This window comes from Heterocephalus glaber, unplaced genomic scaffold (assembly GCF_053883595.1).
Source record: "Heterocephalus glaber isolate CG9 unplaced genomic scaffold, H.glaber_assembly_v1.0 deba00001451, whole genome shotgun sequence".
Classification (NCBI taxonomy): Eukaryota; Metazoa; Chordata; class Mammalia; order Rodentia; family Bathyergidae; genus Heterocephalus; species Heterocephalus glaber.
Window position 1 is genome coordinate 667,179 of NW_028258301.1, and position 17,691 is coordinate 684,869.

At 44.7% G+C, this 17,691-nt stretch overlaps 1 protein-coding gene and 1 long non-coding RNA gene across 2 annotated transcripts in view; one reads left to right on the forward strand and one right to left on the reverse strand.

The window, feature by feature from the left end:
- LOC110346602 (uncharacterized) overlaps nt 1-6,977 on the forward strand; it is a 50,438-nt gene extending 43,461 nt beyond the window's left edge. The window contains exons 3-5 of the long non-coding RNA XR_015452636.1: nt 2,158-2,317; nt 4,071-4,139; nt 6,697-6,977. This is a non-coding gene — a long non-coding RNA (uncharacterized LOC110346602). The remainder of the gene's footprint in view (nt 1-2,157; nt 2,318-4,070; nt 4,140-6,696) is intronic.
- On the reverse strand, nt 1,320-7,126 carry Gpx7 (glutathione peroxidase 7). Its single transcript, XM_004869239.4, has 3 exons — nt 6,975-7,126; nt 3,343-3,604; nt 1,320-1,670 (listed from the first exon to the last, which is right to left on the reverse strand). The coding sequence occupies exons 1-3, from the start codon at nt 7,107-7,109 to the stop codon at nt 1,507-1,509; spliced, it is 561 nt and encodes a 186-aa protein (XP_004869296.1). The 5' UTR covers nt 7,110-7,126; the 3' UTR covers nt 1,320-1,506.
- Nucleotides 7,127-17,691: the final 10,565 nt, after the last annotated feature.

Consider the following 17,691-nt stretch of genomic DNA (forward strand, 5'->3'; position numbering starts at 1 on the left):
CCCTTTGGAGTTCACAATTTGCCAGAGATTGCCAGGGTGCTGGAAGTGGAACTGTGGGATTTAATGTTTGCCTTGATGGATTTTGGACTTGGCTTGTTCCCATTTGTATCCTTCTGTCTGTAACTTTCTGGAATAGTAACGTCTATCTTGTGCCATTGAATGCTGGAAATGTTTTTGTTTTCATTTGTATAAGGGCTTGTAGCTAAGAGTTTGCCTTAAAATTCAGAGACTTTGAACTTGAACTTTTCAGCAATGCTGAAACTGTTAGGACTTCGGCAACTTTTAGAGATGGACTAAATGCTTTTTTGCATAAGGGTATATGCATGAGTCTTTGAGGATCCAGGGGCAGAATGTTATGGCTTATGTCTAGATGTTCCTCCAAAGCTTCATGCGAAAGCTTCATGCGATCCTTTTCAGAGGTGGGTGAATCTACAGCGTGTGATGGCTAGGATTAAGGGCATGTGGTTACTAAACCACTACACGAGCGGCTGGTTTGGCACTGTAATTGGTTTCGCACTACCCTAATCCTAGTAGTCTGAATAAGATAAAAGGGGCAGAAAGTCACTGTAAAACTCCCTTGTTCCTTTTGCTGTGTTCTGCTGCCATGAACTGTTGCCCCTCTGCCATCCTGCCTTGGAGCTTGCCTATTATGGACTGAAACCTCTACGAACTGTAAGCCAAATAAACCTTTCTCCTTTTAATTTTGGGTGTTGGGTATTTTTTTTTCAGCATCAAGAGAAAAATAACTAACACAAGCTTTTACAAGAAATTTGCATCTTTTTTTTTCTTTACAGTACTAGGGATCAATTCCAGAGCCTCACAACTCTTGACATTCTTTTTTATTTTTATTTTTTATTTTTTTTGGTACTGGGGATCGAACTTGGGTCCTTGTGCTTGCGAGGCAGGTGGTGAATCCAGAGCTAAATCCCCGGCCCAAGGATATTGTTGTTTTGTTGGGGTTTTTTTGGTACCAGGGATTGAACTTGGGACCTTGTGCTTGCGAGGCAGGCAGCAGAACCACTGAGCTAGATCCCTGGCCCTAGGTGCAAGTTTTTATTGATCACAAGTTATCTTTTGGTTTATATGCAAAAAAATATTTATTGAATGCCTCCTATTTGGCTAGCTCTGATCTAGGCACTTTCACAGGTATTCATCTTAATCCTCACAACAGCCTGTGAGATAGGAATCAGCCCCATTTGACAAAGGCCTGGCTGGGCAGGAGACTGTTGCTTGGTGTACTTCTACTTGACACATGTTTCAATGGCTAGAGGTTCTTACTGGCTGGTGATTCACTGTCAAGAGCTCTCATTGGCCAGAAGTACCTATTAGTTATTCTTTTATTCAAATAGCAAATTTTAGATTTTTTTCCCCCCTGTAAGAGTGATAGGGTAGGTGGGATAAGAGCAAAGGGAAGAGACTCAGTGGTCTCTCCCTTTGAATCACCACTGATTTTGTTTGACCACCTATACACAGATAGATGAGATGGGTAGGGTGGGAGAAGGGTGGTTATAAATCTTCTCGCTTCCTCAGGATAAGCTTCCTCACAAGTTCTATGATATGTGGCCTGATCTCCTCCACTGCCACAGTTGGATCCCAAGCCCCTACCACCTTTCCATCTGGGGCCACTAGGTACTTCCAGAAGTTCCAGGTGGGCTCCTTCCCAGAAGTCTCTGGAGAAAAAGGGAGAAGAAGAATTAAGTGGAATCCCCATACCCACTCCTGCCATTCCACTATTGGTGTAATCCTGATGCTTGGTGTAGACTCCAGACCATTAAATCACAATCAGAGGATATGATTTGGCCACTACTGTAGTATTCTTCAAAAATTCTCCAGGAGATTCTGATGTGGGATCAAGGTTAAGAATGAATGCTTTAGGCCCAGGGGTGTAGCTCAGTGGCACTGTGCCTGTGTGGCAAGCGCAAGGTCCTGAGTTCAATCCCTGGTACTGGGCAGGGCGGGGAGGGGGGGAATGCACACTTCAGGATTCTGTGATAAAGCAGCACCAAATCCTCCTTTATTAAAGTTCTTGAACTACTGAACAGACTACACCATACTCTCTAATTAAATCTTAATGGTTTCCAGGTATTCGTCCATGGACAGACTGAATCAGAATCATGAGAGAGGAGCTCTTAAAGAGATTCTTGGGCTCTGTTTCAGGAGGCCTCTGGCTCGTGCAATTTTAAGATCTTGCCAAGTGCTCCCGAAGGAAGGCCAGATCCGACCTGTAACTATGGGAACTGGGAAAGAACTAACAAAATCACACAGGAAAAAAGCAAACAACAGGATTGACCCAAGAGTGAAATGCAAACCTGCCTTGGTAAGATTTGCTACACTATTGTTTCTCATTTATTCCACCAGGTGGTGGGTTGTGGGGTAGGGTGAGGTGAGGCATACAAAGGCAACCAGAAGCATGGAGTCCCCAAAGGAGGAAAAGGACTTGAGGAAGGAAAGAGGGTCACAGTGTAAGCATGGTCCATGACCCCACTTTGTGGCTCTGTGGCTTCTGAGACCACTTCTGAAACAGTAAGATCTGGAATTTTAGCTCAGGTTTCCCTCCTATGACCTACAGATTTTGCCTCTGAGGCAAGACGGGAGATGCCTATCAGTCATCTTGGTCAGCCTTCTGCAAACATGTGGTGTTCCCTTGAGAGAGGAAAAATGCCTCTTGTCTTTTACAAAGGGATAGGAGGATGGGACCAGATGTTCTGGTTGGCCACCAAGGCGTCTATCTGGACTTAGTGATGATGCCTATCTGGACTTAGTGGACTGGGTGGTACTAATTATGGTATAATCACAAGTAGCTGATCATCTCTTGGAGAGGCATGCAGGCCTAGCTATTGTGTCTCCATCTTGAGGCCTGGCTTCTTTCAGATGTGACATAATTTTCAGGCATAATTTTGATGTCTTTATTTTTTGTGCTGACCTCCTTGAGGGCCCAGTCTCTCTCTGACTGCATATTAATACCTACCTAACTTAGCTGTCTATCATACCCTGTCTGCACCTTGGCTTCTCCATCGTAAGTCCATAAGCTCAGCTAATCTATACTGACTAAAACATGAGGACCCAGGGTTCTTCCAGGTGCCAAGCCCCCAGAGGAGTCCTCAGGAGTGACTCGGAGGGAGAACTCTGAGGCAAAAAGTGTGGAGACATTCTTAGGCAAGAATCCCCTTCAGCTCCTGGCTGCCCCCATCCTCTCCTAAGATTAGTGCTGGAACAAAACATCAAGCCACCTAAGGGAATTGCAAGGACCCTCAGGTCACCCAACCTTTGGCTTTTTCTGCCCAGAGGACCACAGCCTCAGCCAGTTGAGGGAAGATGACAGGAGGATGCAATGGGACTCACCAGTCAGGTACTTGAAGGCAGGGTGGGCACCAGTGCCAATGACTGCAACCTTGCTGAACATGGGGAAAGAAACATTGTAGGTGCGGCGGGCAAAACTCTCTATCTCCCCGTTGTTGTCTGGCTCCTGTTGGCCAAATTGGTTGCAGGGGAAGGCAAGTACGTTGAAGTGGTGGGGACCCAAGTCTTTCTGCAGCTGCTGCAGGGCTCGGTAATGCTGGTCTGTGAAGCCGCACTCGCTAGCCACATTCACTACCAGGGACACCTGAATGACAAAAACAAAACAAAAAGACCCAGACACATACACAACCCGCAAAATGGCTTGCAGGTGTACATGCCCTGACATGCCCACATACATAACTCCCCTAGTAATTAATGTTCCCTCACATATACAAGAACACCATGTACCTAAGTAAATGTGCATGCAATGCTCTCACATATATACAAACTCATGCATACAGGTATATAAAATCAAGCATGCAGGGGCTTAAAGATGTGTGCACATGTACATGAACATCTGTAAGTACACGATACACAAATGGGTATGCATATGTCCCATGATACAAACAAACATGAGCTAATAGCATACACATTCACAGAGGCACACACTGGGGAACAAACATGGGGAGGGGATGTGGAAGAGTAGAAAAGCAACCTGGATTCAATTTTGGTCTCAGTCAGCTAACATGCATCACTTGGTAATTGCCTGCATGTTTTGGTCTCCCTTCTAGAATTGGAACCTACTGAGGGCAGGAGCTATGTCCATGTCACCTCTGCTCCTGGCATATGGAAAAGTCTCAGTTAAGTGAAAGAGTCTGCTGAATGATTAAGTTTGCACACATACACAAACACCTGCATGGGTGGACAGACACAGGTTTTCTTGATAAAAGGACCCTGGGCTCCAGAACAATCCCATTTTCATCCCCTCCCCTCCAGCAAACACTATTTTCTTTGATCACTAGACTAATTCCTAATTTTATTAAAAGCTTAAGCAATAAACATAAAGTTGGCTGACGGAAGTGGATTATAATACTGCAAGTAGAATTTTGGCACCAATGCCATGTTGGTTGGTAGCTTTAGCTATATATTATTAAAGGATTAAAAACCCTACCCTGTCCCTGGGTAACCCAGCCACATTTCCCTTGCCACTTTTTGAGAAGAGTGGGGATTGCACTAGCTGGCCCCATAAAGAGGGTCCAATCCCTGGGGCACTGGATGGGCACAAGCACAAACTGCTCAGACCAGATAGGGTTTCTCAACCTCAACATTACTGTTATTAGGGGCCAGATAATTCTTTGTAGCATGGGTCCTATCCTGTTCATTGTAGGATGTTTGGCAGTGCCCAGGACCTCTATCCACAGATCCCTATCTTGACAATGGAAAATGTTTCCCAACACTTCCCTGGGGTGCAAAATCTTCCCTGAGAGCCACTGGGCTACGTGACTGAGTCACTGAGCTGTAACTCCTCCACTCTGATGCCACCAAAAGAGGACTCATTCCCTGGAGCCATAAGCTGTTAGAACAACCTCCCCCATCTGTGGTCAGTACATGTCAGACTCTGCCTAGGGTAGTGAGAAACTGGGATTTTAACTCCCCTCCCACCTTTTTCCCTGGGGGGATGATAGCTTTAAAGGTTGCTTATTTTTAATTTACATTATGTGTCTCTACCTACTCTTTGGGAAGGCTGGAAATCTTGCTTCCAATTCCATCACTGACACCAAAAGGGTTGGTTCTTAGAGGCCAAGGACCTAATTATGTATGTGCATATACTAGCAGAGATATAGACTTGGATGGGTACACAGAAGCAAGCTTCCCCCCCCCCACACCGTTCAAGTCTAATAGGTACATAATCCCACATAGGAAGCAAGTACATTTTCACCCGTACTCAACACTGGTTGAGTATCCCAGCTGACTGTCAGTCTTTCTTATTGTGGCTGTCACCAGGGCTGGACTCTGGAGCAGTAGGAGCCAGTAAGTGTTTGTTGATGATTGAATAAGCTTATTGCCCAACCAGCAGACCTAGCTTGGGTTAACTCAAAGCAACATTTACAGCATCCCTGCAATGATTATTCCTTGTTTTCCCTCTAAATTTAGCAATTAACAGCATGGATGTTGGCACTGACTGTTTGGATTCAAATTCTATCCCTACCTCTTAGTAACTGTGAAACCTTGTTCTAGAACTGTCTTAGCACTTATTGCTATGGGGAATTACCTTGCTCATTTCTCAGTTCCTTGTTTATTGTCTCTCTCCTCCACATAAGCTATACTCAGGTACTCAGGTGGAAACTTGTCTGTTTTGTTCACTGTATGCCCAGGGCCTGGCCTAGTACTTGGTACACAGTAGGTGCTAAATAATGCACAGTGAATAAATGAGTAGCAGAGCTGATCAGGTGCTAAACCTGGGGCTCTCTGGCCAGCAGAGTGAAGGGGAGGCCTACACAGAAACAGATCTGCTCTTCTTGGATGTTTGCCCTGAGTCCTAGATGAGGTTCCTGCTGAGCTCCACCAAACACAGGCACAGAGTTCGCTACAGTTTACCAAGTGCTCTCACGTTGTCATCTCATTTGGTATTTACATCATTCTGAGGTGGGACAAAGGCAGAGATTACCACCGTATGACCCTAGTATAATTGAGAATTTCAAGGCTTATAGAATACTTTCATCACTAAAGATGGCCTTGGTCCCAGGAAAAGCATGTTGATGATCGTGATAGGTGGTGAATCCAGATCTGGATGCTGGGCCCACATGTCTACAGAGCTCCCCACTTTTCCACATTGGGGCCCCAAGTCCATCTAGACAGGCAGACTTGGAGGGGTCTTCATACACACAGTGTCACACATGGGCCTCTGAATGCAGTGTTCAAGGCCCCCTGCTCCCTCCTGACCCCTTCAGCCCTATGTAGCACCACTCAGCCTTGGGTTCTGTACTCCTCAGCACAACCTGACAATTCCACCCAACTCCCCCCCCCCCCCCCCCCCCCCGCTGCTTCTGCGGCTTGATGTGGACCCTGCTCTATCTGGAAGGTTCCTCTTTGTCTTGCTAAAATCCACTCTTATTTCAAAGATTCACTGAGGCGCTTGCTTTTCCTCTCTGAGGTCATCTAGGAGCTAAGATTCCCTCTTGGTTTGGTAGGGGGCCTACTGGCTTGGTTGACTCCGGTGCACTGTCCTCTACCGAGTCCACTGAGAGAGGACCATAGATGGAGTTGGTTCTCCTCCAGGATCTTTTGCTTTCCGGTGCTTTGTGACCTTGTGCAAACACCCGCCCTCTCTGGGCCTTAGGGTTTTTCTCTAAAAGATGGCTGTGTCAGAGTCCTGTGCCTAACTGCTCCTTCTGCCCCGCACATTCATCTCTACAGGGTGCTCAGGGATTTAACCTCAGCAACTCTTTTGGTTCTGGACTCCAAACGGGGTCAGGCAAAGGCCTTAGCCCAAGACAGACATCCATCTTCCCGACCGGCTCTGGACACCGCTACCCAAAGGCGCGAGATTCACGGCGCTCCAGAACCGGGCTGCGCCACGTCGTCGCTGGACGCGCCGGATGCGCGCGCGTCCGGGCTCAGGGCCTGGGGCGCAGGGCCAGGCCGGGGTGGGGGCGATACCCCGCGGGTCCGGCCGCCTTCGGCCGTGCACTCACCGAGCCCCGGTACTTCTCCAGCGACACCAGCTTGCCCCGGATGTTGACCGCCTTGAAGTCGTAGAAGTCGTGCTCCCGCTGCGCGCAGCCCGCGGCCCACAGGAGCAGGGACGCCGCCGCCACGGCCGCCACCATGACTCGCTTCCGAGGTGGCGAAGACCGGGCGGGGACCTGGCGTGGGGGGCGGGAGGAGGCGGCCCAAGGGGCAGGACTCGTCCCCTTCCTGTCCTACACGCGGTGGAGGGCAGGGCTCAGGACCTCAGTTTCCCCAGCTGTTCTTGGGGAGCATGGGACCCTGCCTACCTGCACCCCACAGCCATGATTTCCGGATTCTCATCACCAGGACAAGGATTCCCTTCTCTGAGGCTCCCCTTCTGTTCCTGGATGTTGGGATTTGATAGGAAGAGGGAGTTGAAAAGGAGAGCCCAACTTCTAGTTAGTGCATAGCCTCAGGCTGGTCACTCCACCTCTGTGGGCCTCAGTTTCCCCATCTGTTTATTGGGGGCTAACTGCTCTTCTTAATCCACCCAGGCAGTATAGAATGGGAGTATTGTACTGTAATAGAAAAATGGATGGGAAACACTTTGATAACTGAAGAATGCCTACAGACTTTAGGTGAACGAAAAATCTCAGCGAAGACGGGAAGCAGATCAGAGATGGAGATTGGAATGCAGGAGGGAGCATCTGTGGCCTCAACACTTGTGGAACAGGGGTGTCAGAGGGAGAAGCAGAGAGCTCCTGCAGGCCCAAGGGCAGTGGTGGATTGAGCAGGAATGGCCAGTCAAAGTAGTCTGCTCATGAGCTAAGAGGCCAGACCTTTCTGTCCCTGCCCATCTGGCTGTGGGGTTGGCTGTGTGACAGCTAAGCTACTCCACAGTCTTAGCGGGTTAACAAAAATACCAAAGAATTGGTAGTTAAAAAGAGAACCCATCTTCAAGGCTATGAAATTAAGAATAACACACCAGAAGATGGGAGGTTGGGAAGTAACCTTCAAAGACTGTAGTCAGCAGAGATAGGAAGAAACCAGAGCTAAAGCAACCAAGATCATTTAAATCAAAACCAGTGAGGCAGGGGAGTGACCTGTCCTGTTCCAAAACCCAATTAGGAACTGACTTTCCCAGAAGATAAAGGGCAAATTCCAGGAGATAAGGGACAATGTACACATTGAACAGTCACTAAAGTAATTTATGGTTACCTCTATTAGCATAGTAAAAGTCACATCAAGATAGGGCTTTAAAATGGTCATGAGACAGTCACCTGACTAGGCATGATAACCGGGCCGGCACAACCAAACTGCCTCTGTGTGTGATGACATCAAGAGACCGGGTCTCTGCCTACGCCATAGATCCCATAAAAGCTGTAAATCTTTTCCTTTGGATCAGCCTGGGATTTCTGCCCTCCCTTCCCCTTGTGTTCAAGCAAAGGAATAAAAGCTGCTTTCCTATGCCAAAGTGCTTCTGTCTGATTCTTCTGGTAGAAAGTACAAGGACCCATACCAGTAACACCCGGAGGGGCTTTGTGAGGACAGTGCTTCCAGCAGCTGAAGCCCCAAATCTTCCACGATGGGAGAGTTCCGGGGAACACTGATGGTGTGTCTCAGAAAAGCCCTAGAGTTCCCAGGAAGGGTGGGGGAGAGGGCTGGGGGGGGGTGGCTAACCCTGACCTACTGCTCCTGGAGCTCACAGACTGTTGTGAGATAAACCAGGTAAACAGGAGACTTAGGAGAATGTGATAGGGCTAAGCTCTCCTGCAGTCATTCAATAAGTACTTCCTTCGGACCTGATGTGTGCAGGTTCTGCTATAGGTATCTCATGCAGTGATAAACAAGACAGTTGTGGTTCCTACCCAGGGGAAGACAGGCACTAAATAATTCAGATTGAGTTCTAAAATTATTATGGTAAGTAGCATAGGGAGCCAAGGAGGGCTTCCCAGGAGAAGGGAGGTTGGAGCTGAATTCTGAAGAATGAATAAAAATTGACCAGGTTGAAGCGGGGAAGCAAGTGCAAAGTTCCTTAGGGGAGAGGAGCATGGTGCACTGAGAACCAGAGAAGGCTAATTAGAGCAGGTGTGGTCCAGTTGCTGTGGTAGCTCCAGGACTCTGAGGCCCAGAGTGTCTTCGAAGAGGAATAGGGATTCTTCAGGCTTAGGAGGCAGAAGGCAAAAGGCAGCAGTGTCTATGAAGGCACAGAGCCTGACAAAGGGGCGTGGCTGTTTGAGGTGGAAAGGGACATGGGGCAGATGAGGCTGGAGGGGTCATCAGGGTCCAGGGGAAGAAGGGCCTTGAGTGCCCAGTCAGCCTCTAGCAAAGCAGGGCTGTTTGAAGTGGGACACAAGATCACACAGTTAATAAGACTTGAACAGCGGAGGCTTTGGATTTCACAGTGTAAGGTCTTTACCATCAAGGTAGCCTCTGTCTTTAGGAGGTACAGCATTATTGGGAGAGGTGCAGAACTGGAGAACGAGTGCTCCAGGCAAGGGCCACAGTCTAAGCAAAAGGCTCTTGCTCTTCCTACTCCTTCTGCCCCCTTTCTAGTGGCTGCCCTTAAATCTGTGATGATCTTATGACTACTTATAGCTACTCTGCCCCTGTGAAACCATTGGTCTCTTTTCTTGTCATCTGTCCCTTTCAGCTTTTCCCGAGGAAAAGTTAATAGTGACATGTTTCTCAATTGTAAATTTCTTTTCTTTTTGGTACTGGGATTGAACTCAGGACCTTGTGCTTTCGAGGCAGGCAGTGGAACCACTGAGCTAAATCCCCAGCCTATTTGTAAATTTCTTTCTGGGGCCCCTATTCATGCTTCAAAAGCCAGCTCAGATATCATCCCCTTCTGCTGCTATACTTTTATTTTTTGGTACCGGAGATCAAACTTGGGACCTTGTGCTTGTGAGGCAGGCACCAGAACCACTGAGCTAAATCCCCAGTCCTCTGCTGCTATTCTTAATCCATCCCTCCTTTTCTGCTGCCTTTGTACCCACTATGCACATTTTGTTGTTGGTGGCTGATAATAATATTGTGTAGTTGTCTCCCCCACCAGACTGGGAGTATCTTGAGGGGTAGGTAGGTGTGTATCTGAAACACTCCTGGGATAACACTAGATACTTGGTAAATACTCATTTTTCTTATACTTTTGGGCGACTTCTATTACTTGTTTATGCTAGAATCTGATATGAGGTATTGTTGATTTTAGCTGATAGTGTGTATTTTCTCATTTTATTTTCAGTCCACTATGAACTTTTTGTGTTTTTAAAAGAGCAGTTATTTCCTGGTGGCCCATGAGAGATTCACAGGCACAGACAAATCCACAGATGGCTCTCAAGTGAACATCTGGAAGGGTAGAGACTCACTCCTGGATCCCTGTTACTTCTCTTATATTAAACTCAATGACACTTTTGCTCAGTTTTTTTTTTTTTTTTTCCAGTACCGTGGATCAAACTCAGGACCTTGTGCTTGCCAGGCAGGTGCGGCACTACTGAGCTACATCCTTGGCCCTCAATGACACTTTTTATGGGTACTTAAAAAATACTCTTAATGTTTTGTTTTTTCAACAGATTGTTGGGCACCTGGTATGTACAAGATACATTTTTTTTTTTTTTTTGGCACCGGGGATCGAACTTGGGACCTTGCACTTGCGAGGCAGGCGGTGGAACCACTGAGCTAAATCCCTGGACCACCCCTACAAGATACTTATTTTTTTCCCCCATTAAGTTTATTGGTACATTTTAGGTATAAAATACATTTACATACATCATTGGGATCTTGTACCACTACATGAGTATCTCCTACAAGATACTTATTGAAAGGCCTTTGATATACTAGTGAAAAAGACAGACCAAAAATTCTTAAGCTTACATTTTGGTGCGTGCATGTGTGTGTGTCTGTGTGTGTGTGTGTGTGTGTGTGTGTGTGTAAAATAGATTAAAAACTAAAACTTAGGGGCCAGGATTTAGCTCAGTGGTGCTGCTGCCTGCCTTGCAAGTGGAAGGTCCCAAGTTTGATCCCCGGTACCAAAAAAAACCAAACAAACTAAAACTTATATAAAACCTGTAGTACTTTAGACCATGATTAGCAGGGGAGAGGGACAGTGTGGTGGTAGTTGGGAGGGATTGCAATTTTAAGATGAATGATCAGGAGCCTCAGCAAGAAAGTATTTCAGCAAAGACCTAAAGAAAGTAGACAACGGGTAAAAGTGGAGGAAAGCCATTCCAGGTAAAGGAAGCAACAAGTGCAAAGGCCACAAAGTGACAGTATGGATGCCTGATGTGCTGAAAGAACAGGCCAGTGTTGTGGGAGTGAAGTGAGACATCAGAGAGATGATAGAAAGGGTGCGGAGATACTGAACAGTCTTATAAGCTATTATGAAGACTGCTTCTGACTCTGAGTGAGATGGGAAAACACTGACAGGTTTTAACCAGGAAATGATATTCCCACCCCCCACCCCACCCCCTTTCTCTCTTCCTGGTGCTGGGGATTTAACCCAGGGCCTCATGCATGCTGGGCAGATACTCTACCACTAGCTACATGACCAGCCAAGGATAGAACATTTCTCACTTATGTTTTAACAGAATCACCCCAATTGCAGTACGGAAATGACACTGGTCAGGAGGGTATGCAAGAACCCACATGAGGCAACATGTGAGCAATGGAGGGGAGGGAATTAGTCAGACTCTGAATAGGTTTTCAAGATAGAGACAAAAGGATTTCCTAATAGGTTGGATACAGAGTAGGAGAGCGAAGAGTCACAGGGGGTTTTAAGATTTTTGATCAGAGCAACTGGCAGGATGAACTTGCTATTAATTGATATGAGGATGTTTGCAGGGGCAACTGGTTAGGGATGAAAAAATTGAGTTCCATTTTGGTCATGTTAAGTTTGGGTTGCTTGTCATCAGTGCTATGATGGTAAGTTTCTCAAAGTGCAGAAGTAAAAGGTGTGTGTGTGTGTGTGTGTGTGTGTGTGTATGAGTTAACTGATAGTGATACATATCACACACACACAAAATATAGTATTCCTTGTTGAAAATTGCATATGACCAATTTACTCTCATAGAATGCTTTAATTGATTTTTGGCAAACTCTTGTATCTGTAACCAATTAATTGCTGCAATTGATGAACAAGTATAGTTCCAAGACAGATGTTAGTTGAATTTTTTTTCTTGGCAATACTGAGGATAAAACCTGTGGGTGCTCTATCCCTGAGCTACATCCCAAATCCTTTAAAATTCTTTCTTTAAATTGTGAGACAAGTCTCACTAAGTTACCTAATAATATCCCTAGGGCTGGGGATTTAGCTCAGTGGTTCCGGCGCCTGCCTCGCAAGCGCAAGGTCCCAAGTTCGATCCCCGGTACCAAAAAAAAAAAAAAAGTTACCTAATAACATCCCTTGACCTGTGATCATCCTTTTGTGCTGGGATTACAGGCATGTGCCACTGTGCCTGGCAGTTGATGTTTTTATTTACATTAATAGTAACATGAATATGAAACAAAAGTGACATATGCCAGAGCTTTACTGCTCAATTACATGTGACTTCTTTTAGAATCAGAATAGTCCCCCCCTTTTTTTTTGGTATTGGGGATCAAACTTAGGACCTTGAGCATGTGAGGTAGGTGTGGTGCCACTGAGTTAAATCCCCAACCCTAGTTTCCCAACATTGGAATATTTCCTTAAATATTTTATGTTACTCACAATGTAATGGCTACTGACACAATATACTCTAAACTTAGTCTGCATTACTCACAATTTTCCCATTATTTTCTTAAGTTTAACCAGGGAATGAACAAAACAACAAATCAACCCCTGACTGGGAGCATTTGCCAATTTCTGTGGCAGTTTAGTTTTCCCACCATGGTTGATTTTGAGCTACGAACACGGTGTTACTGAACCTGGAGTTAGAAAGGGTTGTGAGAGTAGTGCAGCATTACATGGCGTTTCCACGATACAGATTTAATTGATGTAAATAACCTTGAAAGAATAGGCAATAGTGAAATAGAGTAAAACAATGAGAAAGTGATAAGCTTTTTCTTTTTTCTTTTTTGGTACTGGGGATCGAACTCCAGTCCTTGCACTTGTGCAGCAGGCGGCAAAACCACTAAGCTAAATGCCTGGCCCCTTTCTTTTTTTCTAATACTGGAGATTGAACCCAGACCATCACACCTTAGGGAAGTGCTCTCTCTGGAGCTGTAGCCCCAGCCTGAGCTTTGAATATTACCTTTGCTCAGTTTATGGAGTTTAGTTTTTTTTTTTTTTTTTGGTACGGGGGGATTGAACTCAGGTCCTTGTGCTTGCACAGCAGGTGGCGAAACCACTGAGCTAAATCCCCGACCCTTGCAGTTTAGTTTTTAATAATGGTAATGGGTAACAAAAGGCTTGGAGGAGTCCTGAAGATGTAATAATTGAGTTTAAAAGCTGGTTCCAGACACCATTTCTATCTCTATTAGTTTGGATAGATGACTCTGGAATTGGAAGACATCTTGGTTGGCCAGAGATGAATTTGGGAGTGGAGAGCTTGCTGAGTATTTAAAGCCATGATATCCAATGGTGATGGTATAAACCAGGTGTGGCGAACCTATGGCACGCGTGCGGCAGCGGACTGTTCTTATCATGAAAGCTCTAGAAGGTTCGCCATCACTGGTATAAACAGACAAGAGGACCAAGGACAGCCATGTGGCTCCAACATTCAGCATGAGAGAGATGAGGTGATCAGGGAAATGAGAAGAGACTGAAAAAGAGGAAGGACAAAAAACTCCTAAAGAGTTTTGTCTCCTGGAGCCCAAGTGACAAATTCATTCCAGGATGGAGAAAGCTATTACCTGGTTGAATGCTGCTGAGAAATCTAGGAAGATTAGGACTAGGAACTGAACATTGGGTTTAGTGATTCATCCTCCATCCAATAAAGGATATCAAACAACAAAAATACCATATTTTCATTTTTCTTTGCTATTACTCATGCTGGGATTTGTTCCCCTTCTTTACTTTTATTGCAAGCTCCATTTCTGCTTCCAGGGTTCCTCCATGAGGGACCCGATAGGAGACAGATGACTCAGATTGGGCTAATTTGATGACAGTTTACTTACAAAGGGACTTATTCCAACCATGTGGATGAGAGGTATGGGAAGACAAGGATAGTTCAGAGTTCTATCGAAGCTGCTAATAACCCTTGACCTGAGTGGGTGGGGAGAGAGAGAAGTGACAGAAACTGAGAAAAGGTCCCTGTACATCAAGCCATCTTGAAAGGGCCAGTTACCTTAGTGGAGATTCACAGGCAAACTTGCAGGGAAGTAGAAGAGAATTAGTTTCCGAGTCCTTTCTCTCCTCCCTCTTACAAGTCTCATTCAAGACTGATGACTTTGTACCTAAGGGGAAGCCAGAGAACAAAGCTGCCAGACAGTTGATATCAGTATAGGTTCAGGGCAGACAATGGAATGGACAGATGCTCTGAAAAAGCAAAGAAGGTTTCCAGATCACAAACTCTCAAAACAGCTTCTTGGAGTCTTGCTGTGTTGCTCAGGCTGGCTTCAAACTCACCATCCTCCTGCCTCAGCCTCCAAGGGCTGGGATTACAGGTGTGGGCCACTATACCCAGCAACATCCATAATTTCTGGTTTTGGTTTTTGTTTTGTTGGTACCAGGAATTGAACTCAGGACCTTGCACTTGCCAGGCAGGCAGTGGCACCACTGAGCTACATCTCCAGGCCATATTTTCTGTTTTTTAATATTTTATTTTAATATTTCTTGTTAGTGCATGTTTGCAGTACATAATGATTACATTCATTGTGGGTAGTTGGTACATGTCTATAACACATCTTAATTCTATTTTTTTCCTCCTCTTCTCCACACCACCCCTCCATCCTTGGTCCTCTTCCCTTTTGTAAAAGATCTATCTCCCTGTTTCCTAGTATCTATCTCAGGACCATGTCTGATTCAAGGTTATGTCTCTAACCCATAGCATGGGACCTAATATAGAGCAGGTGTTCAAAGTATAAAAGTTCACATTAAACAATGATTTCAAATTTTGCATAACTTTGGTATGATTGTGGTATATATAACATCTAGGGCATTATTTTGGAAAACTACAGGTTGCAAACCATTAGTAGGTCACAGCATGGGGAAGAAAAGAATTGAATAAAAAAGTCAGACTGAGTCTTACATAGTAAGGTTTAGTGTAGTATTGATACAGGTTACAACATAAACCATAATTCTACCATGGGATTCATTCAAAATACTTGAAATCCATTGACCTAGGACAAGTAATATGCCTGTGCTTCTGTTTCATTATCCTTAAAATGTGGATAATATTAATAACTCCTGCTTCATAGAATTATAATGAAGATTAAATAAGCTAACACATAAAGTTTGTGGTGACTAGCACAGAGTTACAAAAGCAACAGTAGCTGTTTTTGTTTTGTTTTGTTTTGAGGCAGGGTCTCCCTTTGTAGTTCAGGCTTGCCCTGAACTCACTATGTAGCCCAGGCTGGCGTGGAACTCACGGTGATCCCCCTGCCTCTGCCTCCCAAGTGCTGGGATTACAGGCATGCGCCACCACACCTGGCAATGGTAACTGTTAAAATGTGCAACAGCAAAAACATTTTTTAAAAGGAGAATATAAAATGTTATTTATGCTGCTGTGGTTATTTATGCTGTATAATATCATGCAGGCAGACAGTCATGGGTGATTTACCTTACTCTATCACATCAGTTATTAATGGTAAATACTATAGCAATAAAAAAATCTTTTGCAAATATGAAGCAGTGTACCAAATCTCCTTCTTTTTGTTGAGGCCAGCAATAATGTAAAACATGATTAGGGTGGTGGAGGTGCTGCCTTAGATTCTGTCTGAGGCTCTATCCTATTAATATCTCTACTATATCCGACCAGGGCCCACAGGCTCTCTCTGCACCTGCTTTTGGAAAATTAACAGTTTAGAGGCCCTGCGGGGAGGGACTCAGCAGGGTTTAGTTACTTAGGTATCTAAAGCACTTAGCACCATGCCTGGCACTCAATAAATGTGGGCTAACTTGAAATGAACTGCTGATAATTGTAGTGTGACCTTGATCAAGTCACTCCCACTGTTTGGACCAGAACTTCCTATGTGTAAAGTTAAGGGAAGTTGCATGGAAGGTTAGAGGTAGAATCACTCCTGATTTTACAAATGGGGAAGTTGAGAGCCAAACAGGGGGAGGAACTTGCCCAAGTTCAAACCACAAATTAACATACAGAGGTTACAATGAAGTCTCTCCACTCCATAGCAGAGAACTTTCCGCACCACTATATTGTCAATCCAAATCTATCATCCTTGGGAGCAGTGAGAAACAACTAAAGATATACTTAGCAGCGGAGGTAGCTCTTGAAAAGTTTGGAGTGCAAAAATAAGATCCAGAATGAGACACACAACCTGGTACCATTTATATAAATGTAAAGTAAATATATGCACATATAATGAAAATGCATATTTTCAAGAACAATATAAAAGAGCACACAACACAGTGATAGCAAACCTTTAGAACTTTCAATGATAATGAACAGCCAGCTGCGGCATGCATGCCATAGGTTCAGCACCACTGCATTAGAAGAATCACCTTTGGGAGTGGGGAGAGGAAAAGAGATTAGAAGGAATAAATAAGTAAATAAAACTAGAGAGAAGCCAGGTATGGTGGCACACACCTGTGATCCTAGCACTCAGGAGGCTGAGGCCGGAGAATTGCTGCAAGTTCGAGGCCAGATTGAATTAATAGTGAGACTTTGTCTCAAAAATAAATACATACATACATACATGCAAACATAAGAAAAAAGTCTTTAAGGCCAAAGACAGTGAACTAAGAAATACATATATATATTTTTTTAATTTTTTATTTATTTATCTGTTTAAAGTGCTGGAGATTGAACCCAGGCTTTTGTGCACACTAGGAAAGTGCCGTGCCCCTGAGAAATGTGTTTAATTCAATTCTCTGCATCTCAAGCCAAAAATAACATAATAAGCTGTGTTTTCTTATGTATTTTACTTCTGTCATTGTGTATAAAAGGAAAGCAGAAAGGTTATGTCATTGTTTTTAAAATCTCCTCCTCTGCTCCTTGGCTACTACCTTCTTTGAAGCCTCAGCTCCTCCCATCTAGACTCCCAGAGTATTTTTCTCCTTGGAATCCCTGCCTCCACGCTTGCCCCATCCAAACTAGTGCAGTTTTCCACAGGGCAACCAGAATAGTCTTTGACACACAAAAATCTGATCATGTTAGTTCTAGGTTTAAGTATCCTTCAGTGACTTAGTTTGTGATCAAATGGCCTAGGCAGCAGTTGCCTAGTTCTATCTTCTTTCTATGGAACTTTTAAGCAAGTTAACTAGCCCTGCTGTGCCTCTATTTCCTAATCTGTAAAATATTTTATTTTATTTTTGGTACCAGGGATCAAACTCAGGTCCTTGCACCCGCGAGGCAGGTGGCAGAACCACTGAGCTAAATCCCTGGCCTCCTAATCTGTAAAATAGGAGTAATAATAATAGCACCTACCTTACTGTGTGGTTGGTGGATTAAATAAATATTAACTGTATTAAGTGTTTCAAACTGCCATATGACAGTCGTTATTGTTATCTCAGACTCTCCACAGTGTAGGCCCTATGTAGGCCCTGTGCCTCATTTTCTGCCTTCTCTTCCCCCTCTTTAGTGCCTGAAGGGGCCTGCCTTTTCTCTCCTACTTGACATATCCCCATTTAATTCAAAATCTTCTCTT

Coding starts and splice junctions, on each gene's coding strand:
- Gpx7 (XM_004869239.4), bottom strand. CDS start 7,109: ATGGTGGCGGCCGTGGCGGCGGCGTCCCTGCTCCTGTGGGCCGCGGGC. Junction 3,605..6,974: donor TGGAGAAGTACCGGGGCTCG/GTGAGTGCACGG, acceptor TTTGTCATTCAG/GTGTCCCTGGTAGTGAATGT. Junction 1,671..3,342: donor TGCCTTCAAGTACCTGACTG/GTGAGTCCCATT, acceptor CTTTTTCTCCAG/AGACTTCTGGGAAGGAGCCC.